We start from the raw sequence: 22,815 nt of genomic DNA, 5'->3' as shown, positions 1-22,815 counted from the left end.
ACCCAGCTGGTCTGCTGGGTGTAGAGCGAGGCTCAGGCACCCTGAAGATGCAGCCGGTCCACAGGTAGTGGTCCTCTCGTCTCTTCTCAGAGGTGAGGCGAGGTGGGAGCCAGCGCATGCCCCAGGCGTCCTGCTGACCAGGCAGACTGTCCTCAGATGGCTTCTCCTGGCCCGGGGTTCGATGCACGGGTGAGTCCTGCAGGGACCTGGTCACTCTGGAGCAGGGTGCTGGCAGCTCCCCACTCCGCGAGCCCGGCAGAGCACCCTGTCCTCTGCTTTCAGGGGCTGTCGTCTGTTTACTAACCTGCCTGGCGTCAGAGCAGTTCACACGGGGTGTGCCTGGCGTGTCCACTGGATGCCCAGCTCAGCCGGACCAGCGCCTCCCCTGCCTGCCAGAGGCCGTCCTGCCTGGCAGTTGGGGGTGTGGACTCCAGGGACACATTGCTGGAGTTCGACCCCGGCTTGACTACTCGTTCAGGAGGCTTTGGACAAGTCACTGCACCTCCTCGGGCCTCAGTTTACCCTTTACAAAACTGGGAAACCAGTAGTTCTTAACTCACAGGCGTGTGATGAGAGTTAAATAAGTTAGTATATGTAGGATTCTCAGAAGAGGGCCCATCTGTGTTCCCGGCATCTGTTACATATGATCATCATTACCCCATTCTTGATCCAGTTCTGAAGTGGCCTAAGAAGGTGATAAATGTTAGCGGGTTTAGGATATGTGATTGGCCAATTAAAAATGGTTATTGTGTCAGTCCAACCAGGTTTAACCAAAAAAAAAAAAGGCTTATAGGGACCAAGGCCTTTAGTCCAAAGAGACTTTTGTTCAGAGAGAAAGTTTTTAGAGCTTTGAGGATCTCTGGTTTCCTTATAAATGTTTACCTTCTTTGCTGAGACCCACCCGGACTGTGTTATTATCCAACCCTGGGCCCCACTCCCCCAGCTCAGGACCCTGTGGGTGGCTGGGTGGCTGGTGCCCAGACAGGCAGTTTCTGCTGAAACCCCATGTTGAACTTGCACATCTGTAGAGCAGCAGGGCGTGTCTGAGCGCGGCTCAAGCAATAGCAGACGCAGGACAGAACGTGAGCCCAGCCTCAGAGAAGGACGGGGTAAGCCTCAGGCTCCTGAGGGCCTTGACTGTAACCAGCCAACAAGCTATATCCTACCCTGGGGTCAAATGTTTATGATCTACAGACTACAGTTTTCCCGGACACCAATAATCAATCATATAAAAAGACCGAAAGGTTGAATGTGTTTTTCTGTTACTGGAAAACAGTGTTTAAATGTGGTTCTCAGCTGGGAGTGACTGTCTCCTAGGAGACAGTCAGCAGCATCTGGAGCCACTGCTGGTTTTCTCAGCTGGAGAAGGGGGGTGCTGCTGGCATCCAGTGGCAGAGACCCGGGTGCCGCTATGTGTGGGGCAGGACCCAGGACAGCCCCTCGCCACAAAGAATTATCCACCCAAGGTGCCAGGGGTGCTGAGGCTTAGAAGCCTGGTTTGAATAAAGTGGCTTTATCATTGCTTATTTATTGGCAAAGACGGTTCCTCATGCACTTCGCCAACAAAGGCTATTATGAAATAATGTTACTTTATTATGAAATACTGCTATTTATTTCATAATGATCTAATGTGAAATTCACAGTAGACTCGTGACTCAAGGGTGTACCTGCTTCCTTGTGTGGCCTTTCAGTGACCCCACGGCACATGGTTAGTGATGTGGGTGGTGCTGGTTTAATAGATAAATCAGACACAGTGGCACCTGCATTGACCCAGCTCGATGCTGGCAGCTTCAAGCAGGGGTGGTGTGGCTTTCATTACCTGTAGGAGCCTGATAAAATATGGAATGCTGCCCCTTCTGTTAGGTCTTTTCTTTTAAATACTTTTAAACAGAGACCAAATTGAGGCTCAGTATTGTCTAGCAAGACTGGAGAAAGTTTGAAAGCCCAGCAATAGCAGTAACTCTCTGGAGGCCCATCTGACTCTGCACTTGCTCTGTGACCTTGGACACCTCAGCCAGTCCCCCACCCCCACCCTCGGGACATGTCTCCTCTTCTCTGAAGTGAGCAAGATGAAGTAGATAATTCCATTAGCTCTAGGGTGCTCTCGAGTTTGTACGTGATCAGGTTTCTACTCAGCTTGAAATTTGACCTGAATGCTGTTTATAATTTTAAATCACTTCCTCTGTTTTCTTGTTTAAAAGGTCACTTACATGATACTGGATAGATCTTTTTTTTTTTTTTTTTTGGTAAGTTCAGAAGGAAAAGCTCTCTAGGGTATTGGTTCTTGAGATGAAAGACCAGAATTTTGGAGTTTGTTCCCAGGGCAGGCAGGTATCACTCTTCATTACGTTTCATATTTATCTGACTCATAGAATGATTGCGTGGAGGAAAATGAGACCCATAGGGTTGAGTGCAAAAGGCTCATAATCGTTAATGATTGTTCTCCAGCTTTTTTATTCACTTAATAAGTCACAACATCAGGTTGTCCCACGGTGACATTTCCTACAGGGCAGTAATAAAGAGTGTTTCCTATGGCATTGGGCAGCATGGTGTGATGGTGGTAAAAACCTGTTAAATGTATATACCCTGGTATGAAACTGGAAACTTTCACCCTCCCCAGGAGCACCAGAGCTATTTTATTGCACACCCACCACCTGCCAGGTGCTTAACCAAATTTACTTGCCTGCGCACCTAGGCAGCTCTAGGAAGCAGTTCTCCGGAAAGGTTAGCTCTTTATTGAGTAATCCTGTTTTTAGAGGGAGCATGGAGGCTCTGCCCCCGTGTTTCAGGCTTTGCCTTAAGGAAAAGGCTCTGTCAGTCTTTAAAGCAGATCGCAGTGGTTAAGGCAGGAGGGTCGTCAGCAGAGCCCCTTTCGCTGCTCACGCACGGGCTTGCTGCCAGCCAGAGGGTCGAGAAACTTACTCAAGGTCACAGGTGGTCCGTTTTCCTGCCACCTGTCTACAATCCAACAGTTGGAACTTTAAAACACTATATATTCCCTGGCTATTCTTTTTATATAAAACAGGATTAAGCCAGTAGGACAAGTTTTTTGGTTTTTTCCACTGGCAGTCATCCTTTCTGTCTGTTTCAATTTTATTATTTGACAGTGACTTCTACTCTAAATAGAAAGTCCTAAAGGATGTTACCAATTTCTGGTGAATAAATGCTCCATTGAGAAATAATTGTGATTAAAACTTCCTGGAAACTGGAGTGCTTTCAAGTTCTAAAAGCTCAGAGAACAGCATGAAAGCACCCGGAGAGCCATGACCAGGTCATTTACGTTATGGGTGTGTTTATTTTCTCATGTTTGTCTTCCTTTTTTCTCCATCCTCAGTGGCATAATAGGGGAACGCCTCCCCATCCGGTATTACCTAACCTTCGGGATGCTGGCCAGCGGTGCCTTTACTGCCCTGTTTGGGGTAGGGTACTTCTACAACATCCACAGTTTCGGGTTCTACGTGATAACTCAGGTGAGGTCTGGTCCATGGCTCACCACATGTTGAGTTTCTACCATGAGCTGGATGGGGTGTTCCTGTCACCTCTGCCGAGAGAGAAGACGGCAGAGGACGGGAGAGGGGGCAGAGCTGTGTCCTGTCTGAAGTCAGGGTCAGCACTGGACCGCACGGCCCCTTTTCTCGCCTCTGCTCTGAGATGCCAGCAGCCACGAAGTGTTGAAGCCTCATGAGTCCTTCTGCCTTAATTTGGATGTGTTTGAGATGCTCTGTCCTGTCACAGATTTGACTGCTCCAGAGTTGGGAAATGTGGGTGTGGCAAGAAGAGGAGAGGGTTGAGGGGCCTTGGGGGCAGTCAGTGGGGATGAAAAGTGAGGGCCTGACAGAGCTGCAGGGGATCGAGGGCCAGACGGGCCTACGGCCGGCCCCTTCTAACAGGCCCAGTGCTGCCTGGAACGCTCAGCTCTGCCCCTGCCAGCAGCCCTGTGGATAGTCAGTATTGACCAGACATGGAAAAGGACTCAAAGCAATGATGCTCAACTTCTGAGGCTCTCCAGAGAGCCCAAGAGGATGTTCTAAGATCATGGGGCAAATTATATGTAATTTGCTCTTACAACTTTCACCACAGGACTTCAAAGAGTTCAGCTGTTTTTGTTACCAAAGTGATGCACACTTTATAGTAATACAGAAAATTAGAATTCCCCAGAGTCGCAGAATGTTCCTGGAGGGAAGGCTGAGCCTGGTGGCCCCCGAGGCCAGTCCAGTGGCTCCCAGGCCACCTCCCGGAGGCCGGTCCTCCCCTGCAGAGGTTGGAGGAGACTGGAGGTTGGACCTTGCTTCATGTTGCCTCCTAAAGCTGCCCCTGAGGCCGCTGAGATGAAAGCAAAGCCAGTTGCCAATACACTTCTTAAGTCCCTTCTTCCAACAAAAACTCAGGGCGCTCCTGGCAAGTGGAAAATGTTTCTCCAGTTGCCAGGTCAAGGTTATGCTCATTTCAGTGGAGCCTTAGCAACTGTACCTTCTTGATAGTGGAAGATGGGAAAATGTGCAATTTATAAGCCACATTTGTGGTTTCATCACAGTTCTATAAAACGGAGAAGGTTTTTCTCTTTTTATAAAGTTTTAGGTTGGAAAGACACTGGAAAGCTTGGCCCCAAGCTGTTCATCTCTCAGCAAGAGATTTTCTTTTCTTTCTTCTCTCTGCTTATTCTAAAATTTTCATAGTAGACACACATTACTCTCATAATAAGGTATATACATGTATGCTCAGTTGCTCAGTCATGTCTGACTCTTTGCAACCCTATGGACTGTAGCCAACCAGGCTCCTCTGTCCATGGGATTATCCAGGCAAGAATACTAGAGTGGGTTGTAGTTTCCTTCTCCAATATATATATATATATATAGGGCTTCCATGGTGGCTCAGTGGTAAAGAATGTGCCTGTAATGCAGGAGAGCTGAGTTCATTTCCTAGGTTGGGAAGACCCCCTGGAGTAGGAAATGGCAATCCACTCCAGTTTTCTTGCCTGGGAAATCCCATGGACAGAAGAGCCTGGCAGACTACAGTCCATGAGGTCACAAACAGTCGGACATGATTGAGCGCCTGAGCACACATATACATATATATAGTTAAAACACACGTTTGGCTTTGAAGCTCCCATCGAATGGGCTTCTGCCCCTTCTTCGTGTGAGGGTCCCTGCTGTGCACCCAAAGCCCTGGGCATGGGCTCCCTCGGTGTGCGTGTCCCCCTCAGCGGCCTGCTCCTTTGCTCTCTGTTGCAGATCATCAATGGACTTGTGCAGACCACAGGCTGGCCCAGCGTTGTCACCTGCCTCGGGAACTGGTTTGGAAAAGGCAGGTGAGGAAGGCAGCCTGTTTCCAGCAGCTTTCATTCTTCTAATGGAAACTAGACCACTTTATTTTTAGTTTTTCTTCAGATTGATTACAGAAAAATCACCTTAGTCTACTCTATGAGATAAGATGCCTGAAACCTCTGGGACTTGAGGGTCTGAAATTCAGATAGGCCTTGGTCCCAGGAGATGCCCCTCGTTGTGGGCGGGGTAGAGTCTGAGTCACCCTCACAGGCCCACCAGCAGCCTGGGCTTTACCGGCCTCCCGGGAACCTGGAAGAAATCAGTCAGGGCCTCGCCCCAGGCCTTGGGAAGCAGAAGCTGCATATTCACAGACTGGAAGGTACAGGGAAGTGTTAGCAGGTCCTGTCAAGGTCACCCCGCACCTGGTGGGAGAGCTGTACTCACTTCTGGACCTGACTGCAGTCAGAGGCCATCCTGATGTTCGTGTGACACACAGCACAGCCAGGACCACGATTAGAAAGTGATTGGACAACATAGGGAAGCTAAAACAGGAAACCCACTCATCCAGCTTTATTTAGCCATGTTCATCTGGCGGGTTCATCAGCATGAACTTTTGTTAACAAAATGTTTCATCAGATGATTGTATTCAGATTGCGTGCTCGCTAAGTTGCTCAGTCATGTCCAATGCTTTGTGACCTTATGGACTGTAGCCCTCCAGGCTCCTCTGTCCATGGGGATTCTCCATTCGAGAATACTGGAGTGGGTTGCCATGCCCAATTCCAGGGGACCTTCGCCATGCAGGAATCTAACCCACGTCTCTTATGTCTCCTGCATTGCAAGCGGGTTCTTTATCACTAGCACCACTGGGGAAGTAAAGTGAAGTGAAGTAAAAATCGCTCAGTCGTGTCCAACTCTTTGCAATCCCATGGACTTCTCCAGGCCAGAACACTGGAGAATCCCAGAACACTGGAGTGGGTAGCCTTTCCCTTCTCTAGGGGATCTTCCCAACCCAGGGAAGATCCCAACCCTGGGATCTTGTGAACCCAGGTCTCCCACATTGCAGGTGGATTCTTTACCAGCTGAGCCACAAGGGAAGCCCTGTATTTAGATTGCAAAAGCACAAATTTAAATTTCAGTCTTTCCAAGAATTTCAGGAAAAGGCCACTTTCCTCTTTTAATCATAAAATGAATAAGCTAAGAGAGATGTAATTATACAGCCAGAGTAAATGAAGATACAGCCGTCTCATAAACACCCCAGTCCTGAGCCTTGCAGAGATGGTGTGTGCACCGCCTTTTTATTTCTGGGTGAGTGCTCAGTCGCTAAGTCATGTCTGACTCTTTGTGACCTCATGGACAGTAGCCTTCCAGGCTCCTCTATCCATGGGATTTCCCAGGCAAGAATATTGGAGTGGGTTGCCATTCCCTTCTCCAGGGGATCTTTCTAACCCAGAAATCAAACTCACATCTCCTGCATTGGCAGGTGGATTCTTTACCACTGTGCCACCTGGGAAGCCCCGTTTATTTCTACATCAGCTCATGCACTGTGCAGGCACTGTTGTGAGCTCACGTGCTGACCCACTGAATCCCTGAGACCTCACGTGCCGTCTCTTGCTGTGTTGCAGGCGAGGTTTGATTATGGGAGTCTGGAACTCTCACACATCCGTGGGCAACATCCTGGGCTCCTTGATCGCTGGCTACTGGGTGTCCACATGCTGGGGCCTGTCCTTCATCGTGCCCGGGGCCATCGTGGCTGCCATGGGGATCCTGTGCTTTCTGTTTCTCATCGAACGTAAGTACCATGGATGATGACCCCTTCCCGGGGTGGGTGGTGGCTTCTGGGGGACGAGTTTAGGAGAGGAGGCTGTTGTGGCTTTGTCCCGGGCAGGCATGGGGTTGCCCAGCTCTCCCAGGCCAGGCAGACTTCCTTCTTAGGTACAGGCTTCCCTGATGAACTGTTGTTCTCCTGGTCTGGTTGGATTTTCTGTTGTTTTCTGATTTCTGGAGTAAACTGATGTTGAAACTCCTCTGTTCCCCTGTTCCCTGTTCCCCTGCTCTGCAGCATCAGGCATACGTGGTCGTCCTCCACCTGCCACGCTGCTCACGGCCCAGCCCATGTGGCTGTACCCACTCACCCCAGTCTTGCTGCCACAAACTGAAACGTGCCTTGCCAGTTGTTTGCTCTCTGATAAGATATATCCTTGACAATGTTTTAAAACCATGGCATGACTTAAGCTCATGTATCTTAATTAGACAAGAATGTTCTACCAGAAAAATCCAATCCTTTTTTCCATCCTGGACTCAATACCAGACTTCTGTTTTAACTGCATTTGAAAGTAATTTTTAAAATTATGATTGGCAGGACAAGGATCTTAACAGTTACACTAACCATAGAGAAGCAAGGGCTGCTTTCACTGTTTTATGTCAGGGTGTCCTAATCCCACAAGCTATTCTGATGAGTTATATTTGGCGTTTACATCTTTAATTTGGTTTAAAGCTAAATAAAATCATATGGTACTAGACAGTGCCCCACTGTCAGCTCCCAGGTAGAGATGCTCTGGAGTCGAATGACTTCATCCCTGTGGAACATTAATTGCAGCCTCAGCTTTGCATTCAGAGCAGTTTCATCATCCAAAAGATTAACGCATGTGGAGTTTCTTCTTTTTTCTTGTTTCTAATGGTAAGCTTTGCATTTTTAAAATAACCACCCATTTAGTGGAGCACACAGGAGGCTCTCAGGCCAACATTGTCCTGTCAGTGAGGACAGAAAGTTAGATGGAATTACTGTCCTGCCCCACCCAGTCCTAGCCTCCCCCCACCCAGTCCTAGCCCCCCACCCCCACCCCATGCAAGCAGGGGAGGGCGGCGCTGTTTACCTCCCAGTTTCACCATTTTCTCAAGGGGCTGAGTAAGCTTTTAGCAGCATCTCGAAATGGCCCGAACGAACAAATGAATTGTTTAACAGCTTATGGGCGGGGGAGGGTGGGTATTGTGGCTTCCTTGCCAACCTGTGGAATTAGCTGTAGCTTGCGTGTCACCAAAGTTCCGGGAAAGGCCGCCACGTCACCTGTTTTCCTCCAGGCTGTGTCCCCAGCACCCGGTACCGGCTCACCTGGACTCTCCTGGGGCCCCTTCCACTCCGTCACCTGGACAGTGACTCACAGGGGCCCCCCGGTGCCTCCTGCCCAGCGTCCAGAGTCTACAGAGGCTTTGTTCTCCTCCTTAACTGACAAAGGGGCGGTTCTGGAGGAAAGAGGCAAGGTGATGAGGGACTGAATATGTGGCAGTGGACAGGAGCTTGTTTGCTGGCCTGGCCAGGGCTCAGTCATCCAGATGGGACAGGATTTCCAGGAACAAGGAAGTCCTGATTTCGTCTTTTGTAATAAAATGAGAGCATCCTCCCCAGAGCCGCAGCTTCTGTGATTTCTGAGGGGCTGGGCGATGCTGAGAGGGTCCGTGTGGTAGTGACTGGGGGAGGGGGTTCTCCCAGAGGCACTTTCCTACCTACGCACCATCCTCTCACCCGCCCTCCTATTTCCATGGTGACCCAGGGGCTTTGCATCCCTTCCCGCCTCCCGCCCCCAGCCCACTCTGGGATGAAAGGCACCTGCCCAGGTCCCCCAAGGCCCTAAGGTGTTGCTGGGAGATGTAATGACGCTGACTTGGGGCACAATGGGCACTCGTGTCCCCCCCTCCTTGGCCTGGGGAGGGGAGGTGGCCCTCAGTGGGCCCTGAAGACTAAGAGGGGTCTCGGGGTGCTGCAGGCTGGGGGCAGGGTGCTGTGGGGCTGAAGTCCCCTCCTTTCATCACATTCATCTGGTCGATGCAGGGTCTCCTTACATGCAGTCTTAGCTTTTCACCGTTACCGGTAAATAAGTTCAAGGTTGTGCAAGACCATCCATTGAGTTCCTGGTCCCCATTCCTCACAAGGCCCCCAGAAATGTCCTCTCACTGCTCCTCCTCCTCTGCCCAAACCTGCCCCCTCCCCTGCACTCCTCCCGGCTGGGGCAGGGGCTCTGCCCACTCTGGTCCCCCCTCCCCTCGAGCATCACTCAGTCACCCGGTCCCGCGCTCTCTGCATTGGGCAGCTCTTCTCTGCACAGGAGTGGCCGTGCTTGTCTAAAGACCACTGAAGACCACCCTCGGCTGCTCGCTCAGGCCTCGCCTGGCCTCCGCCAAGGGCCCCAGGGCCTATCTCATGGACTTGGTGCTTCTCCACCTTCCCACTGACCGTCTTCCTTTTGAGATCGAGCTCTCAAGCCGCTGCTCTCTGCACACGGCTTTGACAGGAGGCCAGTTGGTTGTGCCCCTGACACCTCCCCCTGGGACAGCCCCTGTAGCCAGCCTCGTGGGAGGAGGCGTTTCTGTGGCCCCCTGACCATGCCCCGCCCCAACACTGGGACCCGGGCACCAGGGTCCCATGTCCACGAGTCACAACAAAGAGAAAAGCAGGTGGGCAGGTTCGACCCGAGCCAGGGCCTCATGAATGAGTCTTTTCCTCCTGGTCCCAATGTCACCTGTGAGCCAAGTCCACTGCCGACACTGTCACGCTAACAGGCTGCTAGCTGTCCCCTGCAGCGGAACAGAAGACCACGGGGTCCTTTCTGTCAAAGGGATCGGTACTGTATTCTTCCCCGTAACAAGGAAGTGGCGTTTGTATGAATGACAGGAGGCAGCTGTAAGCACATCCTGTGTCCAAGGGCAGAGCACCTGCAGAGAGGAAAGATCAGGTCCACGTGCATCTTGGTGATTTATTTCTGCCCCCTTAGCGTCCCGGATCCCTGACTCTGGGGTGGGTGGCAAAGCTGGAGGTGTGCCCCTTCTTGTGGCCAGCAGTGAGGGACAGGCCGTCCCTGCTCGTCCTTCCTGCCCAGAGCTGGGCCCAAGGACCCCGTGGGCACCCTGTCCTCTGGCCCCACTAGGGCTGCCTGGGAAGGTGCCCTCAGACATACCCCACCAAGGGTCACATGTGCCAATGTCATGCAGGTGAAAGCCCAGGAAAAAACACATCCTGGGGACTGGCCATGCCCACAAGGATGAGCCGTTGGGACTGCCCCAGGGGGTGCCTATGGGCGGGGGAAAGCTGAGGGTTGAGGGGAGCTGATGTCAGTGCATATCGCCAGATCCATCAGGCCCACCAGGGCTCCCTGGGCCTCCCCTCAGCAGAGGGCGAGCCAAGAGGAGCCTGCAGCCCAGGATCGCATGTGGTCTGGGGACCCCTAGACCATGTGCCCCTCTGTGTCTTGCAGGAGGGAACTCCGCTGTGGGAAGTTTAAAGTCCTGTGGCTCAGTTTGTGCCTCAAGGCAGTGAAACTGTCTCACCATCTTTCTATAAAAAGACCCAGGTTCACCATAGATAATATACGTGCTGTTCTTTCGAAACATCCCACCCTCACCTTCTCCCACAGAGTTCAAAAGTCTGTTCTGTACTTCTGTGTCTCTTTTTCTGTTTTGCATATTATCTATGGTGAAACAGATCACCAGCCCAGGTGGGATGCATGAGACAAGTGCTCGGGCCTGGTGTACTGGGAAGACCCAGAGGAATCGGGTGGAGAGGGAGGTGGGAGGGGGGATCAGGATGGGGAATACGTGTAAATCTATGGCTGATTCATATCAATGTATGACAAAACCCATTGAAAAAATAAATAAATAAATAAAGGGGGAAAAAAAAAAAAGACCCAGGTTCTGGGTGCTGGGGAGGGAGCAGAGCTGTTGAAAGGTGGCTTTATGGATTCTCAAGAAGTGGGGTTTGCTTCCCAAAGCTACTCAGGGCAATAAGGTCAGCTCTTGTTCCCAGATCACATGGACATGATCTTAAATTAGGAATATGAAAAAAGCCTAGCTTCTGGTTTTGTTCCTTTTCATGTCCTTCCCTCCTACGATGAAAAATTAATCAGTAGATCTAAGAAAGAATTGGAAAGTTTTATTTGAGCCAACTTTGAGGATTATTATTACCTGGGAAGAGCATCATAGAACACTCTGAGAACTGTTCCACCAGTTAGAAATCAGGACACAGATCAGGTTTTTGAGACAGAAGACTGTACATCAAATGTCGTGTTATTGACAGATTAAAAATCCAGGTCTGAGTGGCATCGCAGTGGGACCTGCGACCCCTGACCAGACCCAGAAGGGATGTGATCTTTAAGGACTGTTCTGTGGATGCTTGGAGAATGTTGTTCTTCCTGGCTGAGCAGGTGTTCCTGCCAATGAGGAGGTTTGAAAAGTGAAAGTGTCAGTCGCTCAGACATGTCCGGCTCTTTGTGACCCCATGGACTATAGCCCACCAGGGTCCTCTGTCCATGGGATTCTCCAGGCAAGAATACTGGAGTGGGTTGCTATTCCCTCCTCCAGGGGATCCTCCCGACCCAGGATCAAAGCTCAGTCTCCTGCATTGTAGGTAGATTCTTTACCTCGGAGCCACCAGGGAAGCCCCGATGGGAAAGTCTGGTCCATACCTAATCCAGACACAGAATGCACAGTGAGGAGGAGAGGTCTTCAAAGGGCAGAGGAGAGTCTTCATGTTTAAATTTTCTTTGCTTGCTATGAAATATGACTTATTTCACACCTCCTTGCATTTCAGTAAAAGGCATTTTGTTCTATTTCAAGATAGGTGTTTTGTGCCCACTAATCTTTCCTTCTTATTCATCCCATAACATTAAATGACTCATCCCAAATGTTATCAGAGTCCCACTGCTCAGATCTACTGGTCATATTTTCTGTTTCCTTCTGGCACTTATCCTTTAAATGTATCTGACAAGGCTGGTCTCCACAGTACACATATGCTCTGCTTGTTTTTGTTTGTAAACTATTTTCCATTTTGCAAAGCAGGCTTCAGATTCATGATGACCTGCGTTTGCTGGCACTGGTTGCCTGTTCTCCCCGCTTCAGTTCACAGGGATCAGGCAGGCTCGGAGCCTGAGTGAGGGAAGGGGTGTGTGCATGTGGATTTGTGCAGGGGTGGTGAACCTCTGCCCTCACCCACCAGACATGCTGCCTTGCGCATTGCCTTTTTTTTTTTAATGGTTGTTAAGTTAGTAAAAGTGTCAGATGGTGCCTTGTTCTGGTTTAATTTCTTGTGTCGGAGGAAGCACCCAGCCCTGATTCATGCTGTTCCTGTTTGGTGTTTCAGATCCGAAGGACATTGCCTGCTCTTCCTCCCCGGCCACGGTAAGGACATGCTCTCTGCTTCTCGTGTCTTCCGAGCCCGTGTCTGGTCACTGTCACCAGCCTGACCCTGTCTGTCCTGTCAGTGGGTAACCAAATGTGCACACTAGTCCCACCCTCAAAATATTGGCAGTTTTAGAAAAAGATTACTTGTAATGAGACCGATCGTCGTTGTCCTCGTGTGTAATCGTCCTTGTGCACAGCTCAGACTTACGGAAGAGCATCCCCGTGCCGGAGGCGTTCCTGCACTTGTGCGTGTGACCTGGGCCGACGCTGAGTCATTGCCCCTGCTCAGTCCCCCTGACGGCTCAAGGAGCCCCTGGGGTGCCAGCTTCCCCAGGTCTCATGGGGAATCGGGGCTCCCCTTCCTCTTTCCAACTCTCAGAGGGATTCGGTCAGAGGGAGAGACTGGACTGATTTCTGGGGACATTTCATCAGATCCACCACCCTGGAGAGACCCATGGGTGGGGGGAAGGGAGGGCTTCCTGAGGGGACCCCGAGGCCAGGGGCTGGGGCTGAGCTTGACCGCTTCCCCATCTGCTCTGTCCCTTCACACCTGCCCCACATCATGAGCAGAGCTCCGTGCAAAGCTGCATTTGCAAGGCCTTTCACAGGTGCTGGCTTCTGCTCACAGCCCCGTCCTGGGAATTTCCCATCTGAAGGTCTTCTTTTCAGCTTGCAGTTTTTGTTTTTCCAGTTCTTTAAAGTTTTTGTTAAAGAAACTTTAAAACACTAAGAAAGTAAAAAGAATAGTATCATGGATGTGCATGTGCCCATTACCTGCCCATCTCATGTTATCAGTACCCCTTGTAAGACACCCCTTCTCCTCAGGGTTTATTTTGTATTCAAATACTGGTCATCATATTATAACATTTTGTCTCTGACTATTTCAGTGTATGTTTATAAAATATAAGGATTCTTTTTTTTTTTATTTATTTGGCTGCTCTGAGTTTTAGTAGCAGCATGCAGAATCTTCTTGAGTCATGCAGTCTCAGAAGGTGTGACTTGCAGGCTAAGTTGCTTCTTGTCATGTGGGATCTTAGTTCCCCAACCAGGGATTGAACTCATGTCCTCTGCATTGCAAGGCAGATTCTTAACCAGTGGACACCAGGGCAGTCCCATAAGGACTCTTTTACTAGAAACAAACAAACAACAACAGAAAAGAACAGAAAAACAGTAGAGAAAATCAATTAAATTTGTCAACAGAAAAAACACAGCCTGTAAGTTGTGAGTAATGTTTTATTCAGAGAACTCATTGAGGACTGAAGCCTCTCAGTGGCTCTGAGCAAGTGTTCCAAAGAGGTAAGGGAGGGGCCAGGATGGATAGGCGTTTTTGCTGAAAAAAAAGCCACATACTTCAAAAGATTATTGCTAATCACAAAAAACCAGACATCTCAAGTAAATGACTTTATCACATGTATCTGTATAGTAAGATGCAGGAGGCTGGGCTCACTGAAATTATTCCTTAAAGCATCCTAGATATCCTAGCTATCTATGGCTAGGATCCTTTTTCATCTTCCTGAAACCCCTCAGGGCACACCTTAGAAGGGGTCTGTAGTGGCTGATGGCTTGGTGGCAACAGCATTCTTTGTTTACTGAAACTGGGGGGCAACATTTTTTGACCATAAGTCAAAAGTTGGTCCTTTGAAAAGATCTATAAATGGAGAATCCTTTAGACTGATCAGGAAAAAGACAGAAGATTCACATTACCAAAATCTGAAATGAGAGAGGGGATGTTACTACCAACTTTATAGAAAGAAGAAGTATAAAGGAATTCTATGGACAACTGTATACTAACAAGTTAGATAGCTTAGAATAAATGGGGAAATTCCTAGAAAAATATAAATTGCCAGAACTGACTTGAGAGAGAATCTGAATAGACCTATAACAAGGAAAGAAACTGAATTATTAATGAAAAGTTTTAATATTAATACAAAGAAAACCCCAGGACTAGATGACTTCACTGGTGAATTCTACCAAACATTCAAAGAATTAATACCAGCTATTCACAAACTCTTCCAAAGAAATAAAAGAAAACACTCCCCATGTATTCTATATTATCCTATAATATAAGAAGACAAGACATCACAAGAACAGAAAACTGCAGACCAAGTTCTCTCATGAGTATAGATGCAAAACTTAACAAAATACTAATCCAGCAGCATATAAAAAGGGTTAAGCATCATGATTCACTGGGATTTATTCCAGTATACACCTGGTTTAACACCTGAATATCAATTAATGTAATACTTACCTCAATAGAATAAAGGACAGAAACTGGGGTCATTTCAATAGAGGCAGAGAAAGCCTTCAACAAAATCCAGCATCCCTTAATGATGAAACACTCAGCAGACTAGACATAAGAGAGACTTGCCTCAACCAGATGAAGGGCGTCTATGAAAATCCACAGCTAATATCACACTTGATGCTGAAAGATGGGATGCTTTCCCTGTAACATCAGGAACAGAACAAGGATGACTGCTCTCGCCATTTCTAGTTGATGTACAGGAAGTTCTAGCCAGAGCATTTGAACAAGAAAATGAAATTCGAGGCATGCAGATTGGACAGTTCAGTTCAGTTTGGTCGCTCAGTCCTGTCCAACTCTTTGTGACCCCATGAACCGCAGCACGCCAGGCCTCCCTGTCCATCACCAACTCCCGAAGTCCACCCAAACCCATGTCCATCGAGTCGGTGATGCCATCCAGCTATCTCATCCTCTGTCGTCCCCTTCTCATCCTGCCCCCAATCCTTCCCAGCATCAGGGTCTTTTCCAATGAGTCAACTCTTCGCATGAGGTGGCCAAAGTATTGGAGTTTCAGCTTCAACATCAGTCCTTCCAATGAACACCCAGGACTGATCTCCTTTAGGATGCACTGGTTGGATCTCCTTGCAGTCCAAGGGACTCTCAAGAGTCTTCTCCAACACCACAGTTCAAAAGCATCAGTTATTTGGCGCTCAGTTTTCTTCATCGTCCAACTCTCACATCCATACATGACTACTAGAAAAACCATAGCCTTGACTAGACGGACCTTTGTTGGCAAAGTAATGTCTCTGCTTTTAAATATGCTATCTAGGTTGGACAGGAATAAGTCAAAAGTGACTCTTTGTAGACGGTGTGATCTTGTCTATGGGAAATCCCAAGGAATCCACCAAAAACCTATTCAAGCTAATTAAAAAATTAGCAAGGTTGCAAGATACAAAATCAGTGTATAAAAGTCAGTTGTATTTCTATACATTAGCAATGAACAATCCAAAAATGAAATTGAGAAGGCAATTTTATTGACAGCAACAGCAAAAGGAATGAAATACTCAGGGATAAATTTAACCAAGGACAAGACTGATACATTGAAAACTACAAAACATTGTTGAAAGAAATTGAAGCCCTAAGAAATGAAAATACATCCTGTATTCACTGCCAGAAACACTCAGTGAATATTGTCAAGATGGCAGTATTTCCCTAAATGGACCTACTGATTGTGTGTAATCTATATCAAAGCCCCAGCTGGCTTCTTGGCAAAAATTGATAAATTTATCCTTGATTTCTTGTGAAAATTCAAGGAATCTAGAGTAGCCAAAAGAATCCTGAAAAAGAGCAAAGTTGGACTCACACGTCCCAGTTTCAAAACTTACTACAAAGCTGCTCTAATAAGGCTCTGTCTATGTTACTACCATAAGGTTAGACATATAGATCGATAGACTAGAACTGAGTCCAGAAACAAACCCTCACATGTATGGTCAATTGTTTTTCGACAAAGGTGCCAAGACCATTCAATGGGAAAAAGATAGTCTTTTTAACACATGGTGCTGAGACAGCTGGAGAGCCACATTCAAAGAATGAATTTGGAACACTTCCTCATACCATACACAAAATTAAAATGGATTAAAGACCTGAAATGAAAGTCACTCAGTCGTAGCCAACTCTTTGTGACCCCATAGACTATACAGTCCATGGAATTCTCCAGGCCAGAATACTGGAGTGGGTAGCCTTTCCCTGCTCCAGGGGATCTTCCTGACCCAGGGATCAAACCCAGGTCTCTCGCATTGCAGGCAGATACTTTACCAGCTGAGCCACAAGGGAAGCCCAAGAACACTGGAGAGGGTAGCCTTTCCCTTCTCCAGGGGATCTTCCTGACCCAGGAATCGAACCAGGGTCTCCTGCATTGCAGGCGGATTCTTTACCAACTGAGCTATCAAGGAAGCCCCAAAGACCTAAAGGTGAGAGCTAAAACTATAAAACTCTTAGAAGAAAATACAGGAGGAAATCCTCATGATCTTGGATTAAGCCAGCCTCCTAGGATATCACACCAAAACCACAAAGCATGGAGGTAAAAACAGATAAATTGTACTTCACTGAATTTAAAGCTTCTAGGCAAAGGTTACCATCAAAAAAGTGAAAATACAACCCAAAGAATGGTAGAAAACATGCACAAATCATATATCTGATCATAGACTTGTGTCTAGATTATGTAAAGAACTCTGCATTCAGAAGAGTATATCTTTCTGTTTCTCCTTTGCCTTTAGCTTTTCTTTTCTCAGCTATTTGTAAGGCCTCCTCAGACAACCATTTTGCGTTTTGCATTTCCTTTTCTTTGGGATAGTCTTGATCACTGCCTCCTCTACAATGTCACGAACCTCTGTCCATATTTCTTCCGGAACTATCCTAAAGGAAATCACTCCTGAATGTTCATTGGGAGGACTGATGCTGAAGCTGAAGCTCCAATACTTTGGCCACCTGATGCAAAGAATTGACTCTTTGGAAAAGACCCTGATGCTGGGAAAGATTGAAGGCAGAAGGAGAAGGGGACGACAGAGGATGAGATGGTTGGATGGCATCACTGACTCAATGGACATGAGTTTGAGCAAGCTCTGGGAGTTGGTGATGGACAGGGAAGCCCGGAATGCTACAGTCCATGGGATCGCAAAGAGTTGGACATGACTGAGTGACTGAACTGAACTGAACTGTATAAAGAACACTTGGAACTCAGTAATAGAAGACAACCTAGTTTAAGAAGGTTAAAAGAATCTGAAGAGATGTTTCTCCAAATAAGATAAATAAATGGCCAATAAACACATGAAAAGCTGTTTAATGTCATTAGTCATCAGGGAAGTATAATCCAAGCCATAATGAGATACTACTTCATACTCATTGCAGTGGCTGGAATCAAGAAGATAATAGCAGATTGGAACACTCGTATACTGCTGGTGAGGATATTAAAATGGTGCAACCACTTTGGAAAACAGTCTGGCAGTTCCTCAAAACGTTAAGCATAGAGTTACCAGATGACCCAGCAATTTCACTCCTAGGTGCATCTAAGAGAAATTAAGTGCAGTGCGGTGCATGTGCGCCCAGTTGTGTCTGACTCTTTGCGACTCCATGAACTGTAGCCCACCATGCTCTTCTGTCAATGGAATTTTCCAGGCAAGAATACTGGAGTGGGTTGCCACGCCCTCCTCCAGAGGATCTTCCTAATCCAGGGATAGAACTCAGGTCTTCTGCATTGCGGGTGGATTCTTTACCACTGATGCTACCTGAGAACCAAGAGAAATTAAAACATATTTACTGTACACACACACACACACACACACACACACACATGCATGCATGCACACAAACACACACACACCATAACCCCAGTGGTTGAGCTGTATCTTCTCCGACAAGTCTATGCGGAGGGTGTTTTCTTCCTTCTGTCTGCAGGTGTAAGGAGGTCTCTTTTTTTTCACTTGTTAGAGAAAAACATTGGCCTATATTATTTCTGAAGGCCTTTCAGTCTTAAAAATGTCAAAGTCATTCAGTAAACTTAAATTGCCTTAACCAGCATTTTTACATTTGTTTATCCTTCGGTCTTGTCACTTTGCCAACAAAAGTCTGAATAATCAAAGCTATGGTTTTCCAGTAGTCGTGTATGGATGTGAGAATTGGACCATAAAGAAAGCTGATGGCCAAAGAACTGATGTTTTCAAATTATGATGCTTCAGAAGACTCTTGAGAATCACTTGGACTGCAAGGAGGTCAAACCAGTCAGTCCTAAAGGAAATCAACCCTGAATATTCATTGGAAAGACTGATGCTGAAGCTCCAATACTTTGGCCACCTGATGTGAAGAGCCAGCTCATTGGAAAAGCTCCTGATGCTGGGAAAGACTGAGGGCAAAAGGAGAAGGGAGCCGCAGAGGGTGAGATGGTTGGATGGCATCACCAACTCGATGGACATGAATTTGAACAGACTCTGGGAGATAGTGGAGGACAGAGGAGCCTGGTGTGCTGCAGTCTGTGGGGCTGCAAAGAGTTGGACGTGAGTTTGCGATTGAACAACAACGGCAATGTTCTTCAGTCTTGGATGATTCTTCAGGAAAGGTTTTCACTTTTACCCTCTGTTATTCTGAGGGTCTGGAGTCTTGAGAATAAGCTGAGTAGCCTTTGTTTTGTTTTAAACATTTGCCTTATTTTTCCCTTGGTAGCATTTTCATGAAGACAGTATTCTTGCTGCAGTGAGCATAGCTGTCATGTCTGGTTGTTGATTCAGCATTTGCTCTAATTAACTTTATTCCCTCAGCATCCAAGAGGCTACGAGAATGGTGCGCATAGGTTCCGGCCGCAGAAGCCAGTCCCAGCCGAGAAGTCTCCGGTGAGTTCCGCAGGCAGGCAGTTGGGGTCCTGCCTCAGTGACACCTGTTGCAGACACCCAGGGTGTTGTATTTCTTCAGTTCACGTTTGTTCATTTTGTTTGGATGGTGGGCTGTGCTTACTTAAAGTTTGTGACTCAAATTTGTGAGCGATTCATTCATTGGACAGCCATCTGCAGCATTTGGGGTTGCAGCCCCTCTCCAGGTGAGACTGGGGCAGGGGCATCATCCCCTCACCCCTCACCCAATATCCCATCACCCCCGTGGACCTCACATCCTGGGGGGAAGAGGACAGGCATGGGGTACAGAGAGAAAACCAACCAGACAGAGCTGCCCAGAGAGGACTGAGCAGCCGCTAGTTCAGGCCTGGTCTTGGGAGCCTCCCTAAGCCAGTGGACAGAGGTGTCTAGGAGGTGAGGGCTGAGTCTGCACATACTGACCCAAGGGGGTTTCAGGTGGGGAGAGCATAAGGTGGGCTGGGAGTAAGAGGGGGACCCAGAGTCAACATAGAAAGTCAGCTTCCAGCCCCTTCACTGACTGTCCATTATACAGAAGAGGAAGTTGAGGCACAGATGGGCTGAGCTCCCTGCCAGGTTCCCCTCAGAAGTGAAGAGGTTAGATGCAGTCCAGGGCTATTCCCTGGCCTGGGCCTCACCTGCCCGTCTCCTCTTAGGATGCGGTCAGCCCTCCGTGTCCAGAGGGCTGTGAACCTGCCCATATGGGGGCTGACTGTTCTTAGCCATCGTATGCAAGGGATTTGGGTATCTGATGATTTGAGTCTCTTAAGGGAATCCTGATACCAATCCCCTACAGATCCCGGGTACCAAGGGAGGGCTGTGCTCCCAAGAAATGCCTCGCATCACTTCTGCCTGGCTGACCACACCCAGCTGCAGGGCCGCTTTATATTTGGTTATAATCCTTGAAAGTGTATGGTATTCTCCTTTCAAGTCAGTTAGCTTAAAGGATAAGTGTTTTAAACAGACTTCCTGCATTTTTTTTCTTTATTGCCCAAGGGAATGATTTCAGGTGGTTGAAATAATGGAAAAAGGAAAAATAGTGTCTCATACAGTTTGGTGCTTGGATTTTAGTGAAATTCAACTGAAATGCTTTCAAATCTCTACTCATTTCTGAGTTTCCATCAAAATCAGGTATCTCAGATTGGGCTGATGTAACAAAAATATCATAGACTGGGTGGCTAAAACGATAAACATTTACTTCTCGCATTTCAGACGTGTATTTCTGGAGGCTGGGAAGTCCCAGATCAAGGCTCCAGCAGATCCAACATCTGGAGAGAGCCTGCTTCCTGGCTGGTGGGCGGCTCGCTTCGCCAGGAACCCTCACTTGGTGGAGCAGGGAGAGAAGCCAGCTCTCTGCTGTCTTTTCTAATGTGGGCACTAACCTCCTCACCCAGCTCCACCCTTGTGGCCTAATCACCTCCGGGAGGCCCCACCTCCTAATTCCATCATGTTAGAGACAGAGGTTCAACATCCACATTTGGTGGGGAACAGAAATGCCGATACAAAGCATCGGGCCTTAATCAATGTCCAGATGGCTCTAATTCCTCTCCATCTGCTGCTGAAGACTTACCTTTCTCTAGAGGTGAGAGCCAGGCCCTGAGTTCTAATGTAGTTTTGTGTGTGTGCTCAGTTGTGGCCGACTCTTCACGACCTCATGGACTGTAGCCCACCAGGCTCCTCTATCTATGGGATTCTCCAGGCAAGAATACTGGAGTGGGTTGCCATGCCCTCCTCCAGGGGATCTTCCCAGCCCAGGGATCAAACCTGCGTCTTTTGCACTGGCAGGCAGATTCTTTACCACTAGAGCCCCCTGGGAAGCCCCTCTAATGTGGTTACTGGCCAGGAAAGCTAACCCTGTCTTCTAAATGTGACTTCCTGTTCCTTTTTCTTTTTCTTCTACGAAAGTCTATTTACCAACGTGTCACCAAAGAGACAGTGACATATTCCGAGGCCGCAGTAGGTCCTGTTTCAGGCTGACCTTGACGTGGCCGTGACCAGGCAGGTGTTGGCCAGGGTGGAAGGTCGTCTCCTTTCAGCTGGCCCCGGCGCACTCATCAGGCTTGGTCCCCTCCCTTCTGTCGTAGGAAGAGCTCACGCACTGGGGTCGCCCTCGGGTCAGCAGGCAGGATGTGTCACAGGTTTGACAGCACGCCCTGGTGTCCCCTTTCACAGAGTGACCAGTTCAGAGTTGAGCCTTACCCAGGCCCCTGACCACGATGGCTTTTCAGCCGGGACTGCTTAATCCTTTTCTGCCCCAGGCGTGGTTCTTAACGACTTCATGGAAAAATCATAAAGAAAGGGGTAGGGCAGGGACGAGAACGTGGACAGAGAAAGAGGCTCTGGGATCACTTGCCATGTGGTGACCTGCGTCCAACCTTGCAGGTTTTCATGATGTCATGTTGGGGATGGTTGGCATTCGTCATCCTTATAGCTATGTGTCTTTTTGTCATCCTTGGCGTCTCTGAGGGTCTTTTGTTTAACAATTCTTTCCACTTTTTGTTGTTTTTATCTTTGTAAATTTTATTTTTATTGAAGTATAGTTGAGTTTCAATGCTGTGTTAATTGCGTTATGCACACATATATTAACACAGCCTTTTTCATATTCTTCTCCATTGTGATTTATCACAGGATATTGGATATAATTCCCTGTGCTCTCCAGTAGGACCTTGTTTATCCATTCTATATATTCCAGTTTCCATCTGCTCATCCCACTCTCCCATCCAACTCTCTCCTGCACCTCTGAGGGTCTTTCTGATGGGCTGTGGCTCAGCAACCACTTAAAGAGTGCTGAGTGGGTGTTTAGATGCTAAAGGTTAATGACCTAGGTCGATGGGATTGGGGTGGGGGGGGAAGGAGGTCCAAGTGGGAAGGGATATATATACATATACACACAACTGATTCACCTGGTTATACAGAAGGAACTAGCACAACATTGTAAAGCATTTATACTCCAATAAGAAATTCTTTAATAAAAGCAGAAATAAAGGTTACTCCATCCGACAACTGCACGTGGGGCCAGCACAGGTTGAGGCTGGGCTGAGCCATCGTTCATGTAAACTCCCGTGCGTGTTTTGCTCTCACCACATGGAGCCCTTTTGCTCTGTGAATGTGTAAACCTCCGAGTGCGGGTCCTTGGCTGAATGAGCCCCCGGCCCACTGAGGGCTCTCTGTCCCAGCAGATGCCCTGGGGGCCCCAGACACACCGCTTCCGGTACCCAGTTCCCCCAGCGGGTCTCTGTTGGTTCCCAGGTTGCTTTCCTGGTTCGCTTTGGAAGCCTCCCCCATGACCTCACTGATCCCTCCTCCAGATGCTGCAAAATACTGGACTTGGGAGGATGGAACCACATAGAGGATGAGCAGGTGTGGGCAGGAGGCCTATCTTAAATGAAGACATGGCTTCCCGACTGGCCTGAGGGGCTCCTCACAGCTTAGGGCAGAGGGGCTGGGCTGGGGCTTTGAACCCAGTATGCAGAATACCCTACCCAGTGTTCTGAACAAGGAAGGGTCAGTGCCAACCCTGGGCTGTGACCAGGTGGGTTTCAGTGCTGGACCTGTGATTACTACCCTCCTGGCTGAGCAGTCTTTTCTCTTCCTTTTTTCTCGTTATCTGGCTGCATTTCATGGTCCACCTGTCAGAACATTCAGTGTTAAAAAAAAAAAAGTCTATCCTGCAGTTCTCAGCCTAATGACACAAACGACTCTCTGGGGTCCTGCCCCAAGACTGCTATATTGGGTCTAGGGTACAGCC

The 22,815-nt window shown here is 48.2% G+C and overlaps 1 protein-coding gene and 1 long non-coding RNA gene across 5 annotated transcripts in view; both read left to right on the top strand.

The window, feature by feature from the left end:
• SLC37A1 (solute carrier family 37 member 1) overlaps positions 1–22,815 on the top strand; it is a 72,597-nt gene that overhangs the window by 26,770 nt on the left and 23,012 nt on the right. For all 4 annotated transcript variants that reach the window (XM_043874226.1, XM_043874227.1, XM_043874225.1 and 1 more), the window contains 5 exons: positions 3,335–3,470; positions 5,232–5,308; positions 6,887–7,053; positions 12,391–12,428; positions 18,981–19,052. In XM_043874226.1, the coding sequence (XP_043730161.1) occupies positions 3,335–3,470; positions 5,232–5,308; positions 6,887–7,053; positions 12,391–12,428; positions 18,981–19,052 (490 nt within the window). The remainder of the gene's footprint in view (positions 1–3,334; positions 3,471–5,231; positions 5,309–6,886; positions 7,054–12,390; positions 12,429–18,980; positions 19,053–22,815) is intronic.
• On the top strand, positions 89–768 carry LOC122675445. The gene is made up of 2 exons (XR_006335273.1): positions 89–189; positions 283–768. It is a non-coding gene; the product is annotated as an uncharacterized LOC122675445 (long non-coding RNA).

Source organism: Cervus elaphus, chromosome 19 (assembly GCF_910594005.1).
Source record: "Cervus elaphus chromosome 19, mCerEla1.1, whole genome shotgun sequence".
In the NCBI taxonomy this organism is placed as follows: Eukaryota; Metazoa; Chordata; class Mammalia; order Artiodactyla; family Cervidae; genus Cervus; species Cervus elaphus.
Note: the sequence above shows the minus strand (reverse complement) of the source record. Positions and strands in the feature narration are given on the sequence as shown.